The 13568-nt window shown below is 41.0% G+C and overlaps 1 protein-coding gene across 3 annotated transcripts in view; it reads left to right on the plus strand.

The window, feature by feature from the left end:
* Positions 1-5115: 5115 nt before the first annotated feature.
* Positions 5116-13568, plus strand: part of si:dkey-34e4.1 (carboxyl-terminal PDZ ligand of neuronal nitric oxide synthase protein) — a 50417-nt gene continuing 41964 nt past the window's right edge. Inside the window, exons 1-2 of one of the 3 annotated variants that reach the window (XM_037117718.1) lie at positions 5116-5712; positions 7222-7293. In XM_037117718.1, coding sequence (XP_036973613.1) covers positions 5608-5712; positions 7222-7293 — 177 coding nt within the window. In that variant the 5' untranslated portion in view covers positions 5116-5607. The remainder of the gene's footprint in view (positions 5713-7221; positions 7294-13568) is intronic. The other 2 variants (XM_037117717.1, XM_037117716.1) reach the window with 2 other exon arrangements.

Here is a 13568-nt window from a genome sequence, read left to right on the forward strand (position 1 = left end):
GGCAAATGGCACCAAAAACAAAGCAAATGGAAATGAAATGAGGTTTCAAATTCTGTTTAACTGGTCAGAAACGGTTCAGTTTCTTAATAAAAATGATAATTAAAAAAAACTGTCTTGCCAGAATTTTTTTAGTGCTTAGGTTTCAAGGAGTATAATATCAGCAGGCTGTAAGCTGTAGGTGGGTAATTTCAACATATTAACCCAGGGAAACAGTATTTGCTGACAACATGAAACCCCTAGAAATGTCTCCATAATGTATCACATTAGGAAGATATTAAGCTGGGGAACAAGGGGCACCGTAACCATATAACACGAAATATAGATGCACACCCAGATTAAGTTGGGAGTCATTAAAGCTTATATCTCTTGTGACCACTGTGACTCAGAGTGTGATATTATTCAAATACTGTAGGTATGTGTCTTAAGGGGAGCATCAAATGTTGAGAAAGAAAAAAAACACAACAAAATGCCATGTTATGATATAATATTAGAAAGAGAAACTATTATTTCTAATGGAAACTTTTATGATGTTTACCATGACAATTTAGATCCTCTTATGATATGATTTTATATCTAAAGACACTTATTGTCCGGCATGATTTTTCAAAGTAATTAAGGTTGTTAACTAGTTTAAATTATTGAAGATAACAAGATAATATATTCCTTTTCCATCACTGAACAATATATCTAGAACCTATGAATAATAGCTGTTACTTTTACACATTTTTTTGCAAACATCCAAGTTAAACAAAGCAGATGGAGTTGATGGGGACTTTGAATGATGTGGTTTTTTTTAAACCTGTGCACCTGTGATTTGTGCACTGATCGTCTCTTTGGATATTTGTGTTGTGTTTGCTTTGAAAACTCACAAAACAGCTTCACCTTATGAATAACACTAATTGGTATTCCACCTAATGTGACCCACAGTGTTTGTAATTGTGATGAGGCTGCTTCAGAGGCGGTCCGTTTCAATGAGACGCTTTCATTATTCTGTCCCCTCTCCGCTGTTCATCAAACGCTGTCTGTGACATGAATGGCTCTTGAAACCAGACCTGTGATTAATGGAACTGGATCGCTAGTTGGGCAAATTCAAATAAAGCATTTGATTAATTTGTAGTTCAGAGGATACAAGTGGCACTCCCGTTTCTCTATAGCCTCGTGACTTGTTTTGGATTTGAGACTAATCAAATGTAAACTGCTATGGAATGACGCATTTTGGACTGAGACAACAAAAGAAAAGACTTGAAATTAAACTCAGTTGTTTACTGACACATATTAGGTATGAGTAGTTACACCTGACAGGACCGAGTCATGTACAGATAAATATTCAGTGTAGAAAAATTGCCTATTTATTTATAGAGGATCAACTCTTAGAGGAGGGTTGTGTAAGCGTTATTGGAACAGCGTACAGAAATATCAACTTCTGTAAAGTAAGTGTAACATCTGAGGATTCTAAGCACCTTCACAATCTTCTTAAAGGTTTATACTTCTGGGTGTTGAGAGTTCTTCTCTCATTTTTTTCTTTTATTAATGATCAAAGAGCAACATATGAAAGAGGATTTCAAGGCCGTGAGTGCTGAAGAATTCTTCATAACACGTCAGTCTCATCACAGAAAATCCAGGTTACCCGAGGGCTTGTCTTTTTTCACGTTTGTTTGTGTACTGCAATGCTCCCCTTTTGTTTTGTGATGGACTGTTTATGGTGTTTACAAGTAAAATGAGGTTAATTCTTTTTTCACTCACCATTTCTGATGTGGTCTGGTCGTATTCAGTTGAAAGTTGCTCTGTGCCCGTCACTTCCTTTGTAGGCTCAACATCCCTGTCACTGGTGTATTTTACAAATGGACTGACATGTGACACACGAGGCATATTGCTCTGATATCTGTTAAAATCAGATTGGGAGACTGAAATCCGTCTGACTTCACAGACACAGAGACGAATGAGACACACCGCTGATCTGATGCTGCCAGGTGGGAATCTCTTGCTAGGCATTGCTAATGAATGACTGACGGCCAGTCTTTTATCATTTGTCATATTTTCAGAGAAGAGACGGGAACTGTCTGGTATCATCAATCAGAGTTGAAGTGGGGAGTTAACCCTTCGGCTGATCACTGAGGAAGCAGTGAAATGATAACACGTTGTCAGATTTCCTATGTCTACTGGACTTGTATCCTGGAACACAGCAGTATGAAGATGGCTGGCGTGTGAATATGGTCTGTTGTTTGAGTTCTCCTGATCTCTTTTCCATGTGGGCAGGTTGACAAATAAGCCACTCCTGCATGTTACACTCCTCTCACATGGATCCTTTTATGTGGATTGCTGCGGTTTGTTCAGTCATATTGTTGCATTGCACAGTCAAGTCAAACAGACTGCGTAATCTACAACACAGCAAGCAGTATTAAACCAATATCTAGACCTAACCTCACATGTGGCTAGGATATTTAAAAGCAATTTTTGAGGATGTTTTTTTTTTTTTTTTACTGTTAAACATGCCTGTTTAATGAGTGTATCAGGTTAAACAGGCCATATAATGCACATTTTCCGGTTCATACTTTTATTCTGGGGTCGTAGTAGAATAGGTTTGCGTGCTTTAATTTTCAGATAACACATTCCTTTTTCTCATAGGGTGTGTTGCTGCAGTCCCATTTTCACACTGTTTCTTGAATACTCTGTTTTAACTACAGAGTGAGACATCTCACCTCCGTTCAATTCTTGGTGAGAGCTGTACATATGCATTAATTAATGGGCAGGATGTAGCCAATCAGAGGCATGCCAAGCAAGGTAGTGTGATCTAAAATAACGCCACTACAGCAGTAGAAGCTAACTGTATGTCTACTGACTGGTGTGTATGTATTTCATAATGAATATATATTCATATAACTCTCTGTAGACCTTTTCACCTAGCAGACCGCTTACATGCACAAAAATGCTTAGTAACACAATAAAAGGGAGGCAGAAACCCCCCAAACCATAATATGCATCTTTAATGTTCAGCATTTAATTAAAAACACATTAGGTCAGCATTATCCCTCTCATGTGGTGTATCTTCTCTCACTCTCAAGCTTATAATTTCCTATAATCTTAATATTTTGCAGACTTGTGGGATTTAATTGTACTTGACTCTTACATTAATTGTCTGTAACTCCTTTTATTTTCAAGGGTTAGTCCATATGAGTGTATCTTCTGCCAGTTAAATGTAAACGTAGCAGTTACAGATGAAGAGCTTTCTTTTATATGCACTAATAATTCTAAAAATATATCTGGAAACGTGGTCAAAATTGCATTTTAACTTCAGTAACTTATAGTGAGCAATCAACAGAGGGCGCCATTACATAATTTCAGCTATGTCTTAGTCTTAATCATTTAACTGTGTATTTAATTGATTATGTAAGACAGGACTTCAACTGATGGTACACAGGGGGGACACTTTACACTGGGGGGCTTATTATTTCTGTGCACATGCATTATAAGTATATTTTTAAGACCAGAAGTATGATGTAACACAAACACAGTGAGAGGTGGGAGCTTGATAAAGGCTGGAGATCATCATCCATCATTTCAACTACATGAAAAACAAACAGCAATCTATTGTCCAAACAGAAATGTCATTAAAACTATTTGTCATGCGGGTAATAATGGCTGTTCAGCGACTGGACTCTTGTTATCTCTTAATAGTCTTTTTTGGGCTCCTGTTAGGAAACTCCAAGGATGATGAAAACGACCGAATGAGGCTTCTGTGATGAGTCTCAGCCGTTTGATCAGCATAATGCAACGTGAAAGATTTATATTGTGTGACACAGCTCAAGTCTCACCGCCTGCAGCAGAATAAGGGAACAGGAAACAAATTCAGTTGAGGTCTGAAAGTGAAAATATATTGTTTAATTTAGAGGCTGCTGTATGATATTACTTTTGTTGACTTTTTTGGAGATGGTGGTGGGAGAAGATCATAAATTAAAGCTGTACTACCGACGTTTATACATAAACAATAACCACTAAAAGTCTTCAAATGTATTATGCAGATTTGCCTCTATATCTAGATTATTATATTACTGTAATGTTATTGATCCTTCAACATCTAAGCAGGGCTTAAACGTTGTAGGTAGTCGAGGTGAATTCTTTCTAACTGCTTTATGTAGCCTACTTTTTAACAATGCATTATATCTTATAACCCTTGATCTTTTGATCTTCCATGTAGTTAAATGATAAATTCATCCAGTCATCCACAAAACATTTCTGGAGCTTCACAGCAGAACAGCTTCTCCGTAACAACTGAAGCAGATGGGGACTACCATTTTAAAAAAGTGCAGGAAAACAAACAAGATAAAAGAGCTCTTTGCAGGTTGTCTGGAGTATGTCAAATACCAGAGGTCCCAAAAATATTTGAAAAGATGTTATTTTCACCTTTTACACTAGTCTAGCTCATGCATCTGCTTCAGACAAGTTGCTAGCTAACGCTTTTAGCTTTGCAGCTACAGGAAAAATGTCAGCTTTAAAAAAATAAATAATGTCTTTTCAAATAATTTTGAGATTTTGGGGCCATTTTATATTTCCTTTTTTTTCTGCCTGTGTTAAATGTTTTAAATCAAGTCCCCATCTGCCTCAGTTGTTTGGGGGAGAATGCTGCAACAACGCTGTTTTGGGTCTTTTAATCTATAAATCCAATAAACTGATCATATTTGTGTATTTTTTAACCAAATTTAGAATGTTGATGATTTTATATTAAGTTTCTTAAATCATAAAAAGGGTCTGTTCATTTAATTTGTTTAGGCTTGAAAAAACAGTCAAGGAAGATCTTTCTCTTCTGATTAAAATTAATTCCCCTCCGCAAAAAAAACAAAACAAAAACTAGATAGTGCACCTTTAAGCTCCTATTGTGAATAATTCCATCTTTTATTTCTCTGTAGAGTTTCTCCCCCACAGACGAACCACTCTGGTCTCCCTGGAGCAAGTGTATGAAATTTTCATCTCCTGAGTGGGGGGCTGGAGGAGTGGAAGGGGGGGGCGACTCTCCCCTCGGCTCCTGGTTGCATCATGCTTGGGAACTTTGCTCCAATGAGGGTTTGCTTTGTGCTTTGTGGAGGGAGGCAGAGGGGGAGGGGGAGGGAGACGGGTGCACCACCAACAGGACGGGATTCAAAAAAAAAAAAAAAAAAATCACCCACAGAGAGCAACATCACCTGCGCAGAGGAAACGCTGGCCTGCCTCCCCTCCACCTCTCCTGTGGCTTTTGAATACACACATCCTGCACGCTGTTATTTCACGAGAAGCGTTTCCAGGAAGGAAATCCTGAAGTGTCCCCTCGGTGTGTATTGTCACAGGACAGAAATACAAGAAGGGAGGAGGAGGAGGAGGAGGAGGAGGAAGGGGCGCCCAAATCTGTCCCTGTGTGGCTGTGGAGGAGGACGGGACCTTTTCTCTTTCTTTGGAGCTCAAAGCAACAATGGACTGCGTTTCCAACGGGAAGTCACTCCGGGAGCCGTGCGGTCCTCTCACGCCGGATTGTAGCGTCTCACACCGGGTTAGTTGTTGAAACAGTGTCGGTGGAGGAGGAGGAGGAGAAGGAGGAGGCGGGAGAGGGGAGAGGGGTCGTCGGTTGGAGCCCGCGAGATGCCCGCGAGGAACAGGTACAACCTGGTGGACGATGTGGCGGACTCGAGGGTGCCGCTCCACAACGAGGAGGCGTACCAGCATGGGATTCATTTCCAAGCCAAGGTGAAGTTACATGTGTGCTTCCTGCGTGTTTCGACATTTACAGCATGGTGTGTGTGTGTGTGTGTGTGTGTGTGTGTGTGTGTGTTGTGTTGGCGCGCGGCGGCAGGTGCACCGGATCCATCGTGAAGTTTGAACGCGACCAACACACACACACACACGTGGCTTCATTGTGGCTCACGTCCCTGCTGTCGGAGCTCAAAAAGTGAGCCGAACTGAGTGTTTTTTCAGGTTTTTTCCTCCACAGGTCATTGAATTATTAAGCTCTCAGGGAAGGCAGCTCCACAGAATTCAGTGTTCACACCAACTTTATGTGGAGCCCGTTCACACACAGAGGCTACAGCGGTTACAGCTTTTAGTGCTTGGTGGTACAAAGGGTTAAAAGAAACAGTTTCTTGTCCAAAGTTCAACAACATGGCTGCTTATATGTTGTATTTTATTAGGCAGCAATCCCACCTCAGTTTGTCTTCCTGTCTTGATACTCCTGTATTCCATTTAGGGCTGGAAATAAACCTTTTAAATCATACTGCAGTTCTGTTTGCATTGTAGCAATATACCGGTTTAAAGTATGAATATTGATGGTCATCTTACCAGATACATTCACTTAACTAGAGTGTTGAATTCTATTTTGTTACTGTTATTGAAACAAATGATATATTTCACATTTTCAGTAAGATACAAGTCTGTCAGGACATATTATTTAATGAAATGATATGTTTGAAGGGGCACTGTGTAGTTTTGGAGAAGAAATTCAAACTCAGAATTTGAATGTTTACACTATAAATGAGGTAATGATAGAAGTGCTGAATAAACAAGCTGTGGAAAATAAGGTCCACAGAACACTGAAGCTAGAAAGGTGGCAGGGTCCGCCACATATAAACAAATTATTAGATATTGCACCTTTTTAAGGCAAATTTTAGAACAACAACAACAGTCATTTTACTGTAATGCAGCCTTTAAAGCAGAAGAAGATAACACTTAATGTCATGTCACCTTATAACAATATCCAAAATCTAAGAAGATACTCATATCATATAATGATAAAATGTCACTATATTGCTCAATCCTGAAGCCAACAATGAAACAAAAAGAAGGATTTAATGTCAGTGTTACTCAATTATGCCCATCGAACATTAACAGGATTCAGAATAACCACCACAGGAGTAACATGTTCTCTGGAGCCTCTATTTACACAGTAACACACCTGAATATATGCAAGCCACAAAGAATTTCTTAAGAAGGCAAAGCTCAGTCAAAATATTTGCTTTATCAGGTTCTCTGCGGTGGAAAATATTTAAAGCTTTTTTCCACTATTGTGAGTGTTTAGGTTCATGTTCAAGACAGTAAGTCGGCAGTTTTGTCATTATAAAACCCTAAAACCTCACTGCTAGGAGCTGCTGAAGGTGAATACTTTAGTTATGATAGCAAGCAATTTAACACATGCCAACACTGAGTTTGTTACTTATGATCACGGAAGATTAACATCTCTGACTCTCTGATTGTTTACTACAGTACGTGGGGAGTCTCGACGTGCCCCGGCCCAACAGTCGGATGGAGATCGTGGCGGCCATGAGGAGAATCAGGGTAAGATGGCGCGATGAAGCGTTTCAAGACCAGAATCACAAGCGCTTACAAGCTCCTCTTCGGTCCTGCGCTGATTGGTTTGGTCCATGATGGAGGACTGAAACTTAAGAATAGCACAGCACAATCACACACACAATACAAAGAATCTGTGGCTGTCAGATTACATTTTTATTGAGTTAATAGTGAGTCAGGCAGTGGATGGACGGGAGAGAGAAAGCAAGGCGGGGATGAGTTTTGTTGAAAAGAAAGAGCAATAAGAGAAGGCTTGATTGTGCGGCTTTCTTTGCTGAATCGCCTGCCCTAGATGTGTTTGAGAGGCTGAAGGGCAGTGTGTGTGTGTGTGTGCGTGCGTGCGTGCATGTGTGTGTTTGTGTGAGAGATCACATTCTTCATCCAAGTCCTTGAACTGATTTGATACAGTTTTTTATTTGAGTTCACAAGCTTAATTTTTCTCTCTGTCAACCTGCATTCACTGTTTCATCCTTGTTTTTCACACATATTATATCATAGTCAGGCTCAGTGGGGTTTCTTTTTCCATGAGGCTATATCAGTAGTGTTACTGTGGGGATCATGTAATCATTTTTCCCTCTCATTGTCCCGGTAGGCCGGCATTTTCCTCCCGAAGCCGTATCAGGCAGCCGGGGTGGTTCTGTTACTTAAACGTGACTCACTAGACGAGCTTGGCTCAGACACGACAAGGCTCTTAAGCCCAGTCAAGTGAATGTGCAGGGATGGGAGCAATGTGTGATTTCAGTTTTTTTAGCTACTAAAAAGCATAAATGTGTGTGTAGCCTCTGAAAAATACATGAATCATGAGGCACGGCGTTGAAACTTTTTTGGGGGAATCCAAGAATCTTTGGGGTTTTTTTTCTCCCGTAGTATAAAATAGTGGGTTTGTAGGTGGCCGAGCTGTTGCTTTAAGTGTGAAACTGTGTGTGTGTGTGTGTTTGTGTGAAATCAGAGGAACCCTGCTGTTCATAAGAGATATTTCAGGCAGATCTGCAAAAAGTAGGTCTATGGCACAGAGACAAAGCCTGACATTTTTTTTGAGTCTGTGTGTGATTGGGCTGAGTGTGCAGATAGTGCCTGTTCTTCACCGAGATTCCCATACTGACAAATCAATAAGCTTGCAAAGTAAACATGATCATCTGGGTGATACACAGCAGGCTGAGGCAGAGCGTAACACAGCAAGCACAGGCAGGCAGGCAGGCAGGAAGGGAAGATGCTTCTGATGGCTACAAGAAAAACCTCATTTCTCCGAGGCAAAAGACCTACTTGTTTTCACATCAAATACCAGCATCTGTTTGTGCCATGCTCCTGTTTAAAAGTACACACAGTGCTTCATTAGCAGTGTGAGCTCACATGTGGATGCATACATACAGTGCATGTTGGCTTTGTTTGTCTCAGTATATTGTGTTCCCTCGAGGACTGAAGAAAGCCTTGAGTGAATAATACATGAGTAAGTGTATTAAAGTTGAAACTCTCAGCCTATTGTAAAGTATATTTGCTCTATAGAGTCCCCTGTGACTGATGTAAACAAGAAAGTCCGGCTGATAGGAACGACCTATCTATAGAAAAACTGGACTGACCTATCTATAAAAAACAACCTCTTATTTATTCATCTGTCATGTGTGTTTAATGTCATCTCTGCTGACAGTGAGTACAGTCTCTATTTTTAGTCATGTGTTATTACCCTGACCGGTGGATGACTCTGGTTTTCTGTCATGTCATCTCTGCAGTTTAATCTTTAAAGCGAGACCCGATAACATTTAGTGAGCGGCAGTCACTGTGGACACAGTGGAGCGTGTGAAAAATCATTTTCCCCTTTATTTTCCAAGATTTTATCGAGTCGGTTCTCTTAAAGGGATCAATATGAAGTTCTGGTCATGCAGGGGATTAGAGGAGCGATATGTTGGTTTAAAACACTCATAAAAGGAACCGACATTATCAACGGACAACACAAAGATATATTCTGAGAAATACTGATTTGTACAGTTAGACAACAGCAATAGCGAAGTCTGAAGTTTGCTAACCAAAGCAAAGTGACATCAGCCGTTACAAAGTACTTGTCATACTAGTGTTTAAGCATTTTACGCCTTTGTGTTTCTCTTCTTTCAGTAGTTACATGTCTCTCAGTAGTTACATACTCTTTTGAAGATACAGTATGTTCTGGATGTGTCCTTGCACATGCTGTCCGTTCCATTTGTTTTCAAACACATGCGAAAGCAAAGACTGCATATTTTTGCCAAGAACTTCTTTTCTGGGTTGAACCCGCTCACACTGTGCCTGCACTGTGTGAATGCAAACACATGAGCGTTTTAGAGGGCGGGCGCGTGCGTTCGGGGTCGGTTGCCAAGTCAAATGTAATTAGCTTTGTGTAGATGAATATTGACTGGCCTTTCCTGACTTTCTCCTCATCTCTCCTCACAAAAGCCGAAAGCCTTGTCTTTAATTTCAAAGAGCAACCCTTTAGCCGAGGGACCGCGCACAGACTCGGCGGAGTTGAGTGTGATTAAAGAGAGTGAGGAATGAACCGATGGCAGTGGGAGAAAGACTTGAGAGGAAGTCCTGGAAGCAAGAGGGGTTGGTGGCTGGCAGAGTCATAGTCGTTTCATCTCCCTCAGCTAATCTCTTTAGTCTCAGTCGATGTGAGGAAACAGGAGCAAACATGAGAAGAGAGAGCAACACGGCCCGATCATCTCTGAACAAACAGTGAGGCTGGGTTCTGACAGAGCAGAGGAACCATCCTCAGCCTTTTGACAAACACACACACACCTGCCTTTCCCACCGCGAGAAGTGAAAGGACACAGTTTTGTACCCTGTGGATCTTTTCAGGGTTTTGTTTTTGTTAAACCTTCTCCCATTATGGCTGACTGGTCCCACTGTGTTGGTTTATAAGAATTTGTTTCATTCAGTTTGACCAGTGGCATAGAAACCAGCCCAGTGGTATGCGTTCACACGCATATTTGTATGTATTAATGTGTGTGTGTGTGAGCGCCAGTGCTCCATAAAAGATAGCCCCCTTGCATTCTCACAACCTCCGCAATTGATTAACGAGGAATGACAAAAGCTGGCGTTGGCGCTTCCCAAATGGAGAGATTTGGTCCAGCCGTCTGCAGCTCACTGCCTCGGAAAGGGACGTGTGTATACTCTGGAATTTTTTTGGGGGGGGGAAACAATTTACAAGAGGCCACTGTCTCTCTACAAAGGAAAACAAATTTAAGGCTTTCCTGTCCTCTGCCATCACCCTCTCTGTTACCCCCTCCTCTCCCTCCCACCACTGCTGTTTTCTTTTCAACCCCTCACTCTCTTCCTACCAAAATAGACTGTCTCAATTTAGCCCATCTCTGCCATCTACTCAGTGCTGACAGGAATAGATTTTTAGTCTGAGGGCAGGCTATGCATGCATCCCTTTGAATTTTGATCGGCCCTAATGGGATTTTAAGCCTCCCTCACATGTCCGTCAGGATGCAGCCTCCTTCCTCAGCCTGCCAAGAGTCTCGCTGGAAATTACACGGCTCCCTTCTTTCTGCATTTGTCCCTCTGTCTGTCTTAAACATCTCATGAGAAAATCTCTGTGCACGAAAGAAACAAACCTTGTGTTTTTCGGCTCGGCTTCTACATTTCAGTGAGGGTCCGCTGAGTCTGTGTCAGACTTCTAAGAGCATGTTAAGCTGTCATGACTCTGACAGTCGAGAGGAATGTAGTGGTAAAACAGGCACGCCAGACCTGTCAGAGATCGCAACAGAAACTTTCACACTGTACACTTTTCTTTTGTGCCCTTTTTTGTCTCTGCGCCAAGACTTAAAACTTTACAGAAGGATTCTGATAAATTAACTTTGTGTATCGATACGGAGCACCAGTCAGATACTACTATACTTGCATGGATGTTAAGTTGCATGTGCTTGAAGTCGTTTACCATTTAAAGTACGGGAGTGTTACAGACTTTCTAACTTTGATATGATACCTTGAACAATGTTGATATTGTTTTTTTATTGGCTCTCTTGGTGGGTTTAGCTTGTCATCCCAGGGCTGAGTCAGCAAATAGGACTGTTAGCTACACAGCTACAAGCTAATTACATTTAGCAGCAGATTCCTGTTACTTTAGCATCAACGCTACAAGTACTTATCAGGAAACTCCATAAATGACGTAGGTAGGACTTCCGGAAGTACTTTCTCCTTAAAATGCTATCTAGTTTGACCCAAATCAGTGAATGACGTTATAAACTTGTTTTTTTACAGTAGTCCACGAGAACCGCAGCCCAGAAACACACCTTTAAACACCTATAGTGGCATAATAAAGATTGAGAAAGTGTTTATTGGACAAAAGATAAGTATATGCTGCCTCAACATTTAATCATTTTCCAGTAAATCAACCTCTAAAGTACCTACAAAATGTCTTTTATGTTTTTGTTGGGCCTTTTGGGTACAGTCAAGATACAGAAAAATATTTGTAATAAAAACACTTAAATAGCGATTTTGTCTCCATGGGAACTTCTCTATGGTCACGTGACCAGCTGTCAGTCGGCCATATGACACTGTGGCAGCAGTCAACTAATTTGTCGGCAGTAATGAATAACTTCCACAGTGTAACAGAGAAATCTCCATATTTCACTTCCTCTAGCTATCTCTGCTCCTCTCTCTCTCTCTCTCTTTCACCTCATTCTGTATTGTCAGAATTTGGCAGCTAGCCATAACAATTACCTACCCATGCCTGAAGGCTGCAGAACACACACAACACAGACAGAACAGTGTTAGCGTCACATATGACTACGCATGAGTGTGAAATACACAAATGAGGGGTTTCACTCTGAACCTACAGTAGAAAAGTCAAGTCAAAGTGAGACTTGAACACAGGGCAATCAAACAACGTGAACATGACGAAAACCGAACCGGGAGTCGGGACCTGATAAACAATTCTTAATCATCAGTTAATCACATTTTTGCATAACAATAAGGCACCCTGCATGTCCCAGAAAACCAAAAGAGAAATGAGAGCACAGCTTAACTCCAGGGGGGTTACAGATCTATAGCAAAGAGGGGGCGGTTGGGTGTTTTTCTGCGTCTGCACTGAGGCATATGCTGTATTTAGGGAGACATGACACATATTGGGGGGCATTGTTTTCACTTTGTATTCATGCTTTCTTAATGGCAGATGTACAAGAGCATAGTAGGTGACCTATATGTGAACCAGATTAGATGTTTCTTTCAGCTTTGAAAGGGTGCAGTCACCCTTTGTTTATCCAAACCCAGAGAGAAACGGGTGTCTCATTCTTCTTGATTAACAGTCACTTGAAAACAAGTCACAATCTGTGATCAGTGTGCACAAGTGCACTTCTGCATGATGTGCTCTGTAAAGGCTCAGTCACACGAGAAAGCGGCACATTGAAATTCATCAGGAGTCTCTGCCAGATGCGATTTGGTCATATAAGATCCATTTCCATCCACGTGGTTTCCGGCCTTATGGAGACTGTAAAGTTCTGCAAATTATAACAAGAAGCAAACACAAATGGCATATTTCCATTGTGTGTTGTCAACGTTGTTTTTGACCATTTGAGGTTTTGACTGGCTCTCACTGAATTAGTCCAGGTTGTCTTGTTGCGCTCTCTTCTTCTGCAATGTTTTAATGCACCCTCTTCGAAAATTATCACCACTAGCTGTTAATCTCCACTATCTCAATTATGTCAGACTTCTCTCATCAGTCCTGTTGATCACACCAGCTCAGTTTCAGAGACACAGCACGCAGTTTATTTGCAGATAACATTATTTTTCACTTCCCTGGGCAGATGATTGCATGAGGCATTACTCTCACTCGAGCTCAGAGTTTACTTGCCCTGGGCATCCTCGGTCAACAGCTCTACCGGTTTTAGCACCATGGGGATGTAAACACATTAGAACAGTACAGGATTGGAACCAGATACCGAAGTTTCATTGGACCAGTCCAGTCTCAAAGCTAAAAAAAGTGAATTGTGAAACATGGCTTCCTTCATTTTGGCTATATAGGCTGTAATTATGTGTAGGTTGCAAACTCCTGATTATACACTGCACTGCATGGATGCAGAATCTTCCACGTTCATCTTATAATCTTTTCACATCTCTACGGTCAAGACAGCTCTCTATTTTTAAATGAAGTTGACCAAAATGGGTACTAAAATGCCCTACTTTGATTTACTTTGACCCCACAAGCAAATGCACTGATTGCAGTGATTCCATGGAAATTAACAGATTCTTCAATAAAATTTTATATTGTAACCAGTGGAATGTCCAAACAGTTC

This window comes from Acanthopagrus latus, chromosome 12, assembly GCF_904848185.1.
Source record: "Acanthopagrus latus isolate v.2019 chromosome 12, fAcaLat1.1, whole genome shotgun sequence".
NCBI classification, from domain to species: Eukaryota; Metazoa; Chordata; class Actinopteri; order Spariformes; family Sparidae; genus Acanthopagrus; species Acanthopagrus latus.